At 34.7% G+C, this 13,762-nt stretch overlaps 2 protein-coding genes across 2 annotated transcripts; one reads left to right on the forward strand and one right to left on the reverse strand.

The window, feature by feature from the left end:
• Positions 1-281: 281 nt before the first annotated feature.
• Positions 282-947, forward strand: LOC127122165 (uncharacterized). The gene has a single exon (XM_051052548.1). It carries the CDS (start codon positions 282-284, stop codon positions 945-947), a length of 666 nt encoding a protein of 221 aa, XP_050908505.1.
• Positions 948-12,417: 11,470 nt separating this feature from the next.
• Positions 12,418-13,386, reverse strand: LOC127122166 (uncharacterized). Its single transcript, XM_051052550.1, has 2 exons — positions 12,639-13,386; positions 12,418-12,542 (listed from the first exon to the last, which is right to left on the reverse strand). The coding sequence occupies exons 1-2, from the start codon at positions 13,384-13,386 to the stop codon at positions 12,418-12,420; spliced, it is 873 nt and encodes a 290-aa protein (XP_050908507.1).
• Between the last annotated feature and the right edge of the window lie 376 nt (positions 13,387-13,762).

Genomic DNA, 13,762 nt, shown 5'->3' on the forward strand with positions numbered 1-13,762 from the left:
TGCTAGGTTTGTGTCTAAAAATCAACAAGAGACTAAAACACCAACTAAAACAACTGAATTAAACAAAGATGAAGATGATATGAAGGAGAGAAATCCTAAAAAGGTAAAGAACAATTGAAAGAACCAGAAGGGATACAAATATTGCAACTTGGAGAATCTTCTGGGGTGGCTAAATCCTATAGGAAAATGGTGATAGGAGGAAGCACTGAAGAAGGGGATGAGGATAAAATGTCAGAGGATGAGGAAGAAGATATGGGAAGAACATTCTTGATCTGGAAAACATGAAGGTGGAGGGGCATGTTGATCGCGGAAATGCATGTCCACAATTCATCTTCCCAAAACACGAGGAGAGGAGAATCCATGGATCATGGAGGAGAGGGGTTATTGTGAAGTTTCTAGGGTATAGGATCAAATATAAAGCGTCGGAAACAAGGCTAAAACAAGTGTGGGTCAAGAAGGGCATCATTCACATCATCGATCTAAGCAATGATTATTATCGAGTAACCTTTACTCACGAGGAAGACCATATCAATGTGCTTGCTAATGGGCCTCGGTTTATTTATGATCACTACGTCACAGTCAAAGAATGGAACCCTGATTTTCATCCAGAAAGTGACACCATTGATCATGTAGCAGTTTGGATAAGGATTTCGGGGTTGTCGATTGAATACTATGATACAAAGGTTCTGTCATTCATTGGAAACAGGATAGGCAAGACAATAAAAGTGGATAAGAACACTATGATGCATGAACAAGGGAAGTGCGTGTGGCTATGTGTCGAGGTAGACTTATCCAATTCATTGATGGCAATGTTCATCATTAAGGATAGGAAGTATCATGTGGAGTATGAAGGTTTACACCTGTTGTGTATCAAGTGTGGGAGATTTGGTCACTATAAAGAAGGGTGTCCAGATAAACATGAACAACAAGAGAATGGAAATGTTTAAGATGCAGGAAATAATAGGAAGGGAAATAGAGATGAAGTAGAAGATCCTTAGATAGCGGTTCACAAGGCAAGGTGAACCCGTAAGCAAGGAGGGAATACTTGGAAAAATTCATAAAGTCTGGTGACCGGAGATCAAGGAGGAGGAAAAGGGACGGGAGATCACGGTGGATCCATGAATGGTAAGAGTCAAGTGAAAGTGAATGAGGGTGTGGGAGTCACTGGATCACAGTTTGATAGACTTAATGGTATCATTGATGAGGAAAAAAGTCAATCAAATGGAAATCAAGAGACAATGATTAGTATTAATATTGAGGAAGAAGCAGGTAAGTAGAAAGATCCTAAAGCAACTATTTCATTGGTCGAAAATGAAACAATAATAATGTGACAAAAGGTTGTGGGATGAGTAATGAAAATAAAGATGCTAAGAACCTAGGCGACAAAATCATGATGGAAGGAATTAAAGAATCAGACGTGGAAGGCACTAACTTTAAGAGCCTGGATGATACGAGTATGAACATGGTTGAAGAAACTCCATAATAGTGGAGCTTTTCAAGGTTTTCGATTTTCTTTTGATGTGACCATGATAAATAGACAAAATGAAATTTTGGTGTGGAACTGCAAGTGAGCAATGGGTACAAGCTTCTTTAGATATTGCAACCAATATGTGAACACTAATAAGCCGCAAATGATTGTTATTGTTGAAACTAGATGTGAACCTGCTAAACTTGAAAGAGCTTTCCAAAGACCAGGGTTTAATGGCTTCCTTACTATTGATAATCAAGGCTATGCAGGAGGCATCATTGTAGACTGGATAGAAGAGGTGATGAAGGTCACACTGATTACAAAAAAAATCCAATTCATGCACATTTACGTGAAAATATGGAAAGACTTGAAGAGAATTAGCCATAACATGAATGATCATTTGCTTGTGGATGGTGATTTTAATGATATCATGCATGAGGATAAAAAAAATAGGAGGAGCTCCCATTAGTTACAGCAGATGTAACAAGTTTAGGAAAAGAATTGAGCATTGTAGATTGATGGATATATGAGTTGTGGGTCCTAAGTTCATATGGAGAGGGCCAATTTTTAATGGTGGGCAGAGGATTTATGAATGTTTAAATAGAACCCAGTGTACTGATAAATTGAGGCTTTTCTATCCATATGGATATGTGAAAGTGATTTCAAGACTTAACTTCTCATATTACCATCCTTTACTTATTAGAATGCCTGCAAATGTGCGAAAGGTGAATAATCCCAGCTTCAGGTTTGAGAGTGCTTAGCTTATAAAAGAATATTACTATAACATGCTCACGATGAATTGGAAAGACAATAAAGAAATACACATAAACTTAGAGAACCTCAAACAAGGTGTCAAGATTTGGAGGCTTCGTTCTTTCAAGCAAGCCATCAGACAAAAGAATGAGATTTTGAGGCGTCTTGAAGGTATTCAATGGCATATACAGGCTGAGAATAAAGTTGGAGGCCTTAGAAGACTGGAGATGAAACTTCAAAATGAGATGAGTGAGATTCTTGAACAAGAAGAATTGTTGTGGTTCCAAAGGTCTAGGACAAAGTGGCTCATCGATGGGGATCGTAACACTAAGTATTATTATATAAAAACAATGCAACATAAGAGGAGAAATACAATTGTCATGATCAAATATGACGAGGGGCAGTGGGTTGATGAGAAATTCAGTTCAAACAATTGTTCATTAATCACTACAATAACCTGTTTGCTTTGCAGTACACCAACTTTACTTGGGAGCAAAGTAAACTCACTCACCCTCAAGTTGAGAACGATATTATGGAGAAGCTTGGTAATGATGTGACTGATGATGACGTTAAACGTGCAATTTTCTGTATGAATCCTTGCAAGGACCCTAGGCCTGATGATTTTCCAGTAGGTTTCTACCAAAAACCATGGAATGTCGTGGGAAGAAATATGGGTGAATTCATCAAGAAAACTTTCCAAAATCCTAGTGAGTTATCCTTGATAAACCAGAAAGACATTTGCCTTATTACTAAGGTTAATCAGCTTGAGCATGTGAATTACTTCAGGTCAATATATTTGTGTAACATGCTCTATAAGATTGTGAGTAAAATTATTATGGAGAGACTCAAGAGCATCATCCCTAAACTTGTCTCGCCCTTTCAATATGGATTTGTCGCAGGTCGCAACATTCATGAGAATATAACTGTTGCTCAGATCTTGCATTGTATGAATAACTTGATAGGGAGGAAGGGATACTTTATGATCAAAGCGGATCGGTCAAAGGCTTATGCTAAACTTAGTTGGGACTTCATTTGGAGAACTATGGTTGAAATTAAACTGCCTATGAAGATTATCAATATTATCATGCATGGTGTGACTAGTCTGGAGACTAACATCAAGTGGAATGGAACAAATTCTAAGTATTTTTGGCCAAGCAGAGGCATTAGAAAAGGTGATTCAATATCTCCTTACCTATTTGTGTTTATGCCTATACAAGCTCTCACGTCTTATATCTTAAATTGTGGATAAAGGTAGCCGGAAAACTATTCGCAATGGTAGGAGATGACCTATGGTTTCTCGTCTTATGTTCGCTGATGACCTCCTTTTATTTGGTGAAGTCAATCTTGCTCAAATGAGTTATAGAATGAGAATTTTGAACAAATTATGTAGTATGTATGGATAGCAAATAAACAAAGATAAAACCATAATGTTATATTCCAAGAATGTTCCTAGGAGCATGCGTGATAAGCTTGGAAGGATGTCGGGTTTTGGTGAAATAGTCGCGCTTGGTAAATATTTGGGTGTTCCTCTTACTAGAAAGGCTCCATGGAAATAGGATTTTCACTACATTATCGACCAAGTGAATACTAAGCTTCCTTTGTGGAAGGGGAGTTAACTTGCTTTTGCATGGAGAGTGACTCTTGAAAAGAGTGTTAATGAGTTTATCCCAACATTTCCTATGATGACATCTACCATCCCGAAGTTGTGTATTGATGAAATTCATAAGATCCAAAGGAGGTTCATCTGGGGGGATAATAGCAGTAGCAGAAAACACAATGCCATCAAATGAGATGTTGTTACTAGCTCGAAGAGCGATGATGGACTAGGGTTGCGCAAGCTGGACATTATGAATAAGGCTTGCATTTTAAAACTTGGTTGGAAGATCCAAAATAATAATGGGAGTTCTGGTGTGATATTGTTTGGGGTAAATACGACATAAATGATAACAGCAGATACATTTTGGTGAAGCCCACATACTCAAGCCTCTAGAAAAGTATTGCAAAAGTTTGGCCGAGAATGGATAAATACAATATGTGGAGTGTTGGAGACAACATTGATGTGAATTCATGGAATGATGTTTGGATTGCACCGAATGTTTGCATTTCTGACCTTCAAATTGTTATCCCTATGCACATGCATAATGCTAAATTGGCGGATATTGCTCATGAAGATGCTGGTTGGAATTCAGAGGATCTGAATAATTGACTTCCAATGAATATGCTCCAAGAAATTGATGTTATTGTGCCTCCTTCTTTCGGCGTAGGCGCACATGTGAGGATTTGACTTGGACACGATGGAAAACAATTCAGTGTGGGAACTATGTACAAGTTTCTTGATGATTGTGGAGGAAGAAGAAGTAATATGCCATGGGAAGATATTTGGAAAACTTAAGCAACGGAAAAAGTTTAATTCTTTGTTTGGATTGTTCAACATGATAGATTGATCACTAATACTCGAAAGCATTACATGGGACATCGAAGTGCAATGTGTTCCTACACTACGCCAAATAAGGGAAAAGAGGGCGCTTATTTTGGCCTATAACAGCGCTTTTAAGCGCCCTCTAAAGTGGCGCTGGCATAGGTAAAGACAGCGCTTTGTTTTCCTGGAGAAAGCGCTGTCTAAAGTGGCCACATTATAGTGCGCTTTCAGAAAAAAGCGCCCTCTGGAGTGGTCCATAAAGGGACACCTTAGAGGGCGCTTTCTGGAAAAAGCGCCCTCTAAAGTTGTCAATGTAAAGTGTTTAGAGGGCGCTTTCAGGAAAAAGCGCCCTCTAAAGTTGTCAATGTAAAGTGTTTAGAGGGCGCTTTCAGGAAAAAGCGCCCTCTAAAGTTGTCAATGTAAAGTGTTTAGAGGGCGCTTCCTACAGAAAGCGCCCTCTAAAGTGTTAGTTATTTTAAAAAAATTTGTTTGAAAAACAGTGGATATTTAATTGGTAACCTGTTCGCATGCTGCAAAAGTGTAAAATTCATATTGATTTCATCCTTTAATCCAATGTTATACACCATTAATCCATTGATATATACAACATGAATCCATTTATATACAACATTAATCCTCCATATATACAACATTAATATATGATTCTTTGATCAACAATATACAACAACATATTCATGATTTAGTAAAAGTACAACAACAATATACAACATATATACAACAACAACAACATTCCATACATATATGTACAACAATATACAACCTAGCTATATGATTCTTTGATCAACAATGAATTGACACAATTCATCCTTCATTTCATCCAAATGAGCTCTTGAGTAAGATTTGTATTCCTCAAAGTACTACAATTAAGAGAATAAAACATATTCATGATTTAGTAACAAATTAGATGAAATATCCGATAATATTAAAATAAACCCTAAGTTATTATTCCATACCATTTTTGGGATGTCTATACGATTCAACGCAATGATATCTCTCATAAATCTCAATACAAAAAATCCGCAATCGACCGAATTATTTTGCTGAGGACACTACACAGAAAAACAAACAATATATATATAGTTAATTTCTTACAAACACTATTATAAGCAAAAAAACAAACACTATTATAAGCAAAAATAAGATACTTAATATATACCTGAACTCTGACCCAGGTAATGTCCTTCCTATTACGATAATTCTTTTTCGATCTAAATTTTATTATTGCCCTAACAAAATAAAAACGTATATTGAGATCAATCTGACAGACATAATTAAATATACAAATACACATGAATATTTAGGGGAATTTCACTTACACGTCAACCGTCTTCTTCATACTCGGATATTTACTCCAATCACCCGATAACGAATCGAGATAATACACTATTAGTCTCGAAAGATCCATAGCAACCAACACCCAGTGACCACTGTATCCAAAAGCTGTCTAGTAGTTCTAACCAATACTAAACAAAATAACGCCCATCCACCCATGGTGGCAAACATGTTCTGTATATCCAAAAGTTGTCTAGTAGTTCTATCGCACATCCATACAAAATAAGGCTCAACCAAAAAAACAGATGGCAGCATAAGTAGTATATCCAAAAAAGGCATGGTGAATATCCTAACTCCCAAATCTATCCTTGAAGCTTGTACGACAAATCAAGATCAACAGTAAAACATTACTTCTTTGACGTTTTCCAAGATAGATGGCAGAGTCGACACAAAGTTGGTGGCACTCCTATTTCCACTTGCAGAACCAGAATCAGAATTTTCAACTTCACTTATGTAGTATTTAGCGCGGAAAGCTAGCAAGTGTGCATAATAGGCAGGAGGAACTGCATACAAGATAACATTTTTGTTAAACTAAAGTTTTGTATAACCTAAAACAAAAACAAGCAAAGGGAATCCAGTAACAAACCTATTGAGACAGATCGAGTACACCTCGCATAACTGAATGGAAAAAAATAGTATTAGAAGGCTTCTAAAATTAAATGAAAATAGTACAAGTTTAGAAAACATTAATTAAGATTAAAAAAGCAAATCATATCATTACGTGTAGCACAAGTTATTGGTCAAACTCTGTAACTGGTCTGCAGTGAATTTATTTTCATCATACAGCACATGATAATGCGTTGGTCGACTAGTCCCCTGCAAAAAGAACACGTCCAAATGCAAATAACACAGAACTGTCAAAAGGCGATTGAGCAACAAATAGTAAACAATGGCATAAAGTTAAATGACATAGCTAATATTACCTGAATTCCTGCATGGCTGTTAAGGTAAAAATCAAATTCCCTAGGGTGACAAATGCTGGTGTCTACCACGGTTCCTTTGACAATTTAGAACAACAAAATCAGCAAAAAATGATAAATTCAAATGATAATATATACCAGCTGCGTTGAGAAATATATTGAAAAAACCTGGCATAATATTTCCACTTCTATCGGTCTCTTTGGGGTTGACAGGAAAGAGACGGGTGTGATGTCTCTTTTGGACCACTACAAAAGTAACTTTAGGTAGATACCCATCCTCTATTGAGACACATGTAATCGGAATATGTTGTCGAACAAGGAAACCAATGTAACTTGCCAACATTGAACCGTTAGGCTCAATTAGTTGGTCTTCAGCACTCCAATGTACTTCAAATTTTACACCCTTGTCTCTTGCACGAATGATTGACTTCATAACAGTCAATCCTCGTTTGATTTCTTTTTCAACATTGTTACGTGATCCATTCGCGTCATGGGTATCGTCTTGGTTAGCCATTTTATCTGTAATATAGAAATGATTCAATAAGACCCAAGTAAGACAATGATTCAATACGTGAACACATTCATATACCTTCCATTTCTCTCATGTTACAACAATCTAAACTCTTTTTTTTATCATTATTGAATACAAACTCACACACACCTACTGCATGCAAAAGACCAATGCAAACTTATGGTGTTTGGAACATGAACAAACTTGCATCCATAATCATCAAACTTCCAAGCACAAGCTCAAACACACTTCAAATGATATCAGTTTTCAATCAGAAATAAAAAACTCAGTTTGCCCTAAACAACATTAATCAACATAATGCACAAAATGTAAAACTAAGTTTAGAAAATGCCCTAATCAAACACATGAAGAAAGTGAACGGTAACGATGGAGAAGAGAAATACCTTAAAGGTGACGGTAACGATGGAGAAGAAAGTGAACAGTGACGGTGGACGCAGATAACTCAGTGAACGTGAACGCAGCAGCAGAAAAAGGCGACGGCGACGATGACGGTGAGGGAGGGAGAACGAACGGAGGACGAGAGTAATCGCAGTAGAGAGAAAACCCAGTTACGTAAACGAAATAGCTTATAGAGAGGGAAAATAAAGAGACATGCAGTATATGTTATAATCTTAATGTTTACTAAAGGGGACCTTAGAGGGCGCTTCTGAAAGCGCTCTCTAAGGCTTTCCAAAAGCGCCTTCTAAACTGGAAATGTACATGGACTTAGAGAGCGCTTTTTTAAAAGCGCCCTCTAAGGGTAACCTTAGAGGGCGCTTTCACTAAAGCGCCCTCTATTGTTGTCCCTCCATTTCCTCATTATTTTTTTTTGGCTTCACTTTAGAGGGCGCTTTGTTACAAAAGCGCCCTCTAAAGGGGGCCTAAGAGGGCGCTTCTAAAAGCGCTCTCTAAGGCTTTCCAAAAGCGCCTTATAAACTGGAAATGTACATGGACATAGAGAGCACTTTTTAAAAAGCGCCATCTAAGGTTACCCTTAGAGGGCGCTTTCAATAAAGCGTCCTCTATTGGTGTCCCTCCATTTCCTCATTATTTTTTCGCTTCACTTTAGAGTGCGCTTTGTTACAAAAGCGCCCTCTAAAGTGCGCTGTCTATTCCAATAGTATGCTCCTTATTTTTTCTCTTCACTTTAGAGTGCGCTTTTGTAATAAAGCGCTCTCTAAGGGGCGCTGTCTATTCCAGTTTTTGGCGTAGTGCTATTGTAATAACATTGAAGAAGACACACTCCATATTCTTCGGGATTGCTTGGATTTCGTGAAAGGAACCAGTAGTGACATTATCATCGTGTGAAGCAGAATACATAGCTGCTTCTCTTTGGGCATGTCAAGCAATGTGGATGGTGAATATGGTCGAAGAGATAACAGTGAAGAGTCATGGAACAATTACCATGAAGATCGACAACATGTCAACTATCAATCTGGCGAAGAATCCGATAGCACGTGGTCGAAGCAAGCACATCGAAATGAGGTTCCATTATCTTCGAGAGCAGGTAGCAGATGGAAAGATGAATGTGGAACACTGCAGAAATGAGAATCAGCTTGCAAACATCACGACAAAGGGAGTACAAGTTGAAATGTTCAGAAGACTAAGAACTATGATGAATGTAGATAGCTTAGACACAATGAATTAAGTGATGTGTTGAATTATAATTCCTTGTGTCGAAGCATGTTGCTCGACAGGAACGAGGAAGTGTCGAACCACCTAGTATGTTAAGTTGTGTTAGTGTGTCGAAGTGTTGAAGCATGTTGCTTCACACAAAATTTTGACTTATGCCTATATTAGTAGTGTTAGCTATTTTGGGCTTTTATAGTTTTTGGTTTTGACTTGAGGTCCAAGTTAACCTAAATCTATAAATAAAGGGAGTAACCCTTATTTTTGTAATGAGGTGAATAGAGCATTCATAACATTGTATTCACAGTATTTTGCAGTTGCAAAGTGAATAAGAAGTTACCCACAGTTTGTATTCTTTTTTTCCTTCATCGTTCTTTACTTTCTTTCTTTCTTCATTGTTCTTCTCATTTCAATGCTATTGTGTGGGTAATAACAATCTTGTTCGTCAAGATTGATTGAAATTCTTCATAGGTTTTGGGGGATTTCCAACTGTTTCTCTTTTTCTTTTGTTAAATTTTGAATTATTTTAATTACATCTTTTTCTCTCATATAAAAATTTATTTTAGAAAATAATAAATGGTCAGTTTTTATTTATTTTTAAAATCAAGCATTTTAATATTGATATATTGTCTAGATGTTGATTATTTATTAATTTTTTATATTTTTTATAGAAAATAATTAAAGATAATTTTAGCAAAAACTATAATTAATACTATTTTAAACTGTGAAAGTAACCATTAAAACAAAATTTCTTCAAATAAAATAAAACCAAAAAAATAAAATTTCTTCAACAAAAAAAAAGTTACCCTAAAGATCAGAGATAGTAGTATATAGCTAAGTATCCCTTTTTCTCTCTTAATGACAAACAAATAAAAATCATTTAATTTCATTATTATAACCATTTTAATTACAGACAAAAATATTAATCTCATTAAGTCACGTATAACCATTTATGAATATAATCAAGAGAATTTTCATGTTTTAAGTATATTACCAAAAGACAAAAGTTTAATTAGAATTGAATCATATATAAACTCGGGCAGTTCACAATATTTGAACACAATGTTTTGGGTACACATTCATTAAAGAAAAATAAACTGAAAACGAACATAATTAAAGAAGATATATTTTTAAAATATTTAAATGATATATGTGCGTGTCTTTAAATAATTATTTGTTGGGTTATGCCCAACTAAATATTTTCTCTTGAATCATGTACGTTTTTGTCTACAAATTAATCCTGATCTCAGTACACTTTATTGTTGGAATCATTTAAAATGATAGTTATTTAAAAAATTTAAATACAGATTAAAAATATAATAATATTATCTTAAGATATTATATTTTTACTAAAAAAAATTTAATGTATTAAAAGTAGTGAATAAAGTAATAATTAAAAAATATAATTATAAAAGTAATAATTATTTCTACATTATAAATGATAATAACATTCATTTTAAAACAAATTATATTTTATAAAAACTAATTTTATTGTATACAAAATCCTTCATAATGCCAATATGAATAGTGTTGGGGTCAATTCGGGAGGCAAAATCTTAGAAAATCTTTCATAATTCTAATAGAAGTAGATTAAAAAATGTTTAGAGAATTACATGTGAGACACATCTTAAAAAAATATTAACATATGAATACCCTTCTCTGTATATGGATGCTATGAAAAGATGTGTGAAAAAAAATCTGTATACAGATCAGAGACGGAGTTAGAAATATTAACATGTGGGGCAAATAAATTTTAATTAAATTATTGTATGATTAATTTATTTTTAATGTTATTAAAAATATATATCTTTAAGATGTGATCAAATTTGTATTTAATACTTTATATCTTATATGGTTAGATATTTGATTTTTCAATTAGTTATTATTAAAAAGACAAAAAAGAATATACATTGATAATTTAAAATAATTTTATAGTCTCGATCAATCAATAATTTATACTCTGCCAAATCACACATTTATTTTAAAATTATATTGATGACATGGAAGATTAATGAATTTTTATTGAAGGATAATGTAAAACTATTTTATATTTTCAATGCAGCATCTTTAATCTCTCTATTGAAAAATTATTTTTATTGCTCATAACTTTTGTTCAGAAAATAAAAATTAATTTAAAAGTAAATACATCATTATTTTTTAAAAATTGTTGATTTATAATATCAAAAAATAAATATATCAATAAATATAAATTTTTTTACCAATGTATTTTTTAAAAAAATATTAATTTAGTAGGAGAAATATTTTAAATTAAACTTTAAAAAAATACTAAATTAGTAAAATATTATTACTTAAATAATATAAAAAATATTAGTATAATTAACTTTAAAAAGTAAGTGGAGGCAACAACCTCCATTGCACTATATGTTCCTCCGTCCCTAATACAAATGTTCCAATTGTTTCTTACTTGCCAAGGTATCAAAGATGACTTATGGAAGGTTTGCACTATAATGCTTGAATAAGTTTCAACCCATAGCTTGGATTAGGGGTGTTCGCGGTGCGGTTTGCACAATTTTGATGCTAAAAGTCATCCGAAACGTAAGAGAAAAAAATGTGCAGTTTGGTTTGGTTTGGTTGGCTTTTAAAAATAAAACCGAACCAAACAAAATCAATGCGGTTCGATTTGGTTCGGTTGGTTCAGTTTTTTACAATTTTTTTATAAAGCCATACGTACACATATAGATGAGAGATTAGAGAAGAGGTGCGATAAAAATAAAATTGAAAGAGAGAACAGTAGCATAAAAATGAGAAGGTGAAAAAGAAAGAATGTAAGAGAGTAGATATTATAGAACAAGAGACAAGATGTATATGGAAAAGAAGGCGCAATACTGCTAAGAAAGATTTGAGAAGGCTGAAACTGAAACCCTAAGTGTGAGGAAGAGAAAATCCTTTGTAATCTTAAGACTAAGGCATGATAGGTTTATGTTTGGGTTAAATGTGAGTTAAGTGAAAGTTGGATTGTAACATAATGCGGTTTGATTCAGTTTGGTTAAGTTTTCAAAATATAAACCGCAAACAATCGAATCGCACAGTTTACTTAAAACATGTCCCAAACACATCCTAGCCAAATGTGGGTTTTGCGATTTATGGTTTGATTTGGCTTGATTTGCAATTTTCTATTGGGGTAGTTCGGTTTTGAACACCCCTAGCTTGGACCAATCATTATAGATTGCAATCTCCATGACTCTAATGGCAGCAAAGAACTCAAATAGGTAGGAAGAAGACCATCAGACTTGATTATCAAAGGCAAAGATAAAATTACCATGATTGTCTCGAAAGATTCCACCACAACCAAATGGAATGAGATTGTGGTTGTATGAACCATCACATATGCATTTCATTTAGTCTAGAAGAGGAGGATGCCATAAATCTTTTGCAAGGCCTTGTTGTCTCCTAATGGTGCTTTCAGAATCAATATTTCATCCCCATCATACACCTTCATCTGCTTCTTTTCTAGCTTTATGTTGTACCCTTTAGAAAGTAATTGACATGTGCTTATCAAGTTACTTGTCATCAAAGTACATACAACACATTAGTGATATTGGCCTTTCGACCATCCTTTCTTACCATATATGTTTCCTTTTCCATCTGATGTGATGTGTCGGCCATCTACAAACTTGATCACTTTCTTGACTGATTCATCTAACTTGGTGAACCATGTTTTATTACCAGCCATATGTTTGCTACATCCTAAGTCTAGGTACCACATGTTTATTTGCTCATTACTCGACTGAGTATTTGGCATTAGTAGCACATCATCAGAATCACTATCTCCAACATGTGCATACTGAGCTTCATCATTATCTTTTGCTCTTACTACCTTCTTTCTTCGACAGTCTCGAGCATAATGACCAAATCCTTGACAGTTGTGACATTGAACCTCCTCCATGTCAACTTTCTTCCCCAAATACTTGTTGTCCATGCCTTTCTTGATCAAATCAGAGTAATTCTTTGAATTCTTGCTTGACTTATAATCATTAGCAATATTCTTTCCTTGTTTCGCCTTCTCTTTTCCAGATTTCTTGATGAATCTTGCTTGCAATTCCTGTTCAGCCACCTTCTCCCTTTCTGAGTTCCTCTGCTCCAGCCTCATATTATGAGCCTCTGATGAAGCTTGGAGTTCATCCAACTTCATCTTAGCTAGGTTCTTGGACTCTTCAATAAACACTACAATGTAATAAAAATTTGCAGTCAGAGATCTCATTACTATCTCAATCTTCTCTAAATCATTGATTGATTCGCCACACGTCTTCATTTGGTTCGTGATTAACATTAATCTTGAGAAGAAACTAGCAACTGATTCAACTTCTTTCATCTGTGTTATCTCAAACTGCTTTTTGAGCATCTGCAACTTCACCCTTTTCAGTTTTTCGTTTCCACCATACAAGTTCTTTAACTTGTCTCACACTTCTTTAGAATATTCCTCTTCAATTATCTTCCCGAACACATTAGGATCCACACATTGGTGAATCAAGAACATAAATTTACCATCTTTCTTCCTTTGATCCTTGTGTGTAGTTGTCTGAACATCGTTTGCATTCGCTTCTAATGTCGGTACTCCATCATTTAGGATTTTAACCACATCTTGAAATATGAAGATGACATGCATCTATGCAATCCACCGTTCATAGTTCTCGCCTTTGAAAACCGGTCGACTTTTTGATAATTGCATTGATGTTATATTTCTGTTT

Source organism: Lathyrus oleraceus, chromosome 2, assembly GCF_024323335.1.
Source record: "Lathyrus oleraceus cultivar Zhongwan6 chromosome 2, CAAS_Psat_ZW6_1.0, whole genome shotgun sequence".
NCBI lineage: Eukaryota > Viridiplantae > Streptophyta > Magnoliopsida > Fabales > Fabaceae > Lathyrus > Lathyrus oleraceus.

Excerpts from the sequence above, each read along its gene's own strand:
- LOC127122166 (XM_051052550.1), bottom strand. The coding sequence starts at position 13,386 with ATGAAAGAAGTTGAATCAGTTGCTAGTTTCTTCTCAAGATTAATGTTA. Across the intron at positions 12,543-12,638 it reads TGGAAAAGGAAACATATATG|GGTACAACATAAAGCTAGAA; the intron begins GTAAGAAAGGAT and ends TACTTTCTAAAG.
- LOC127122165 (XM_051052548.1), top strand. The coding sequence starts at position 282 with ATGAAGGTGGAGGGGCATGTTGATCGCGGAAATGCATGTCCACAATTC.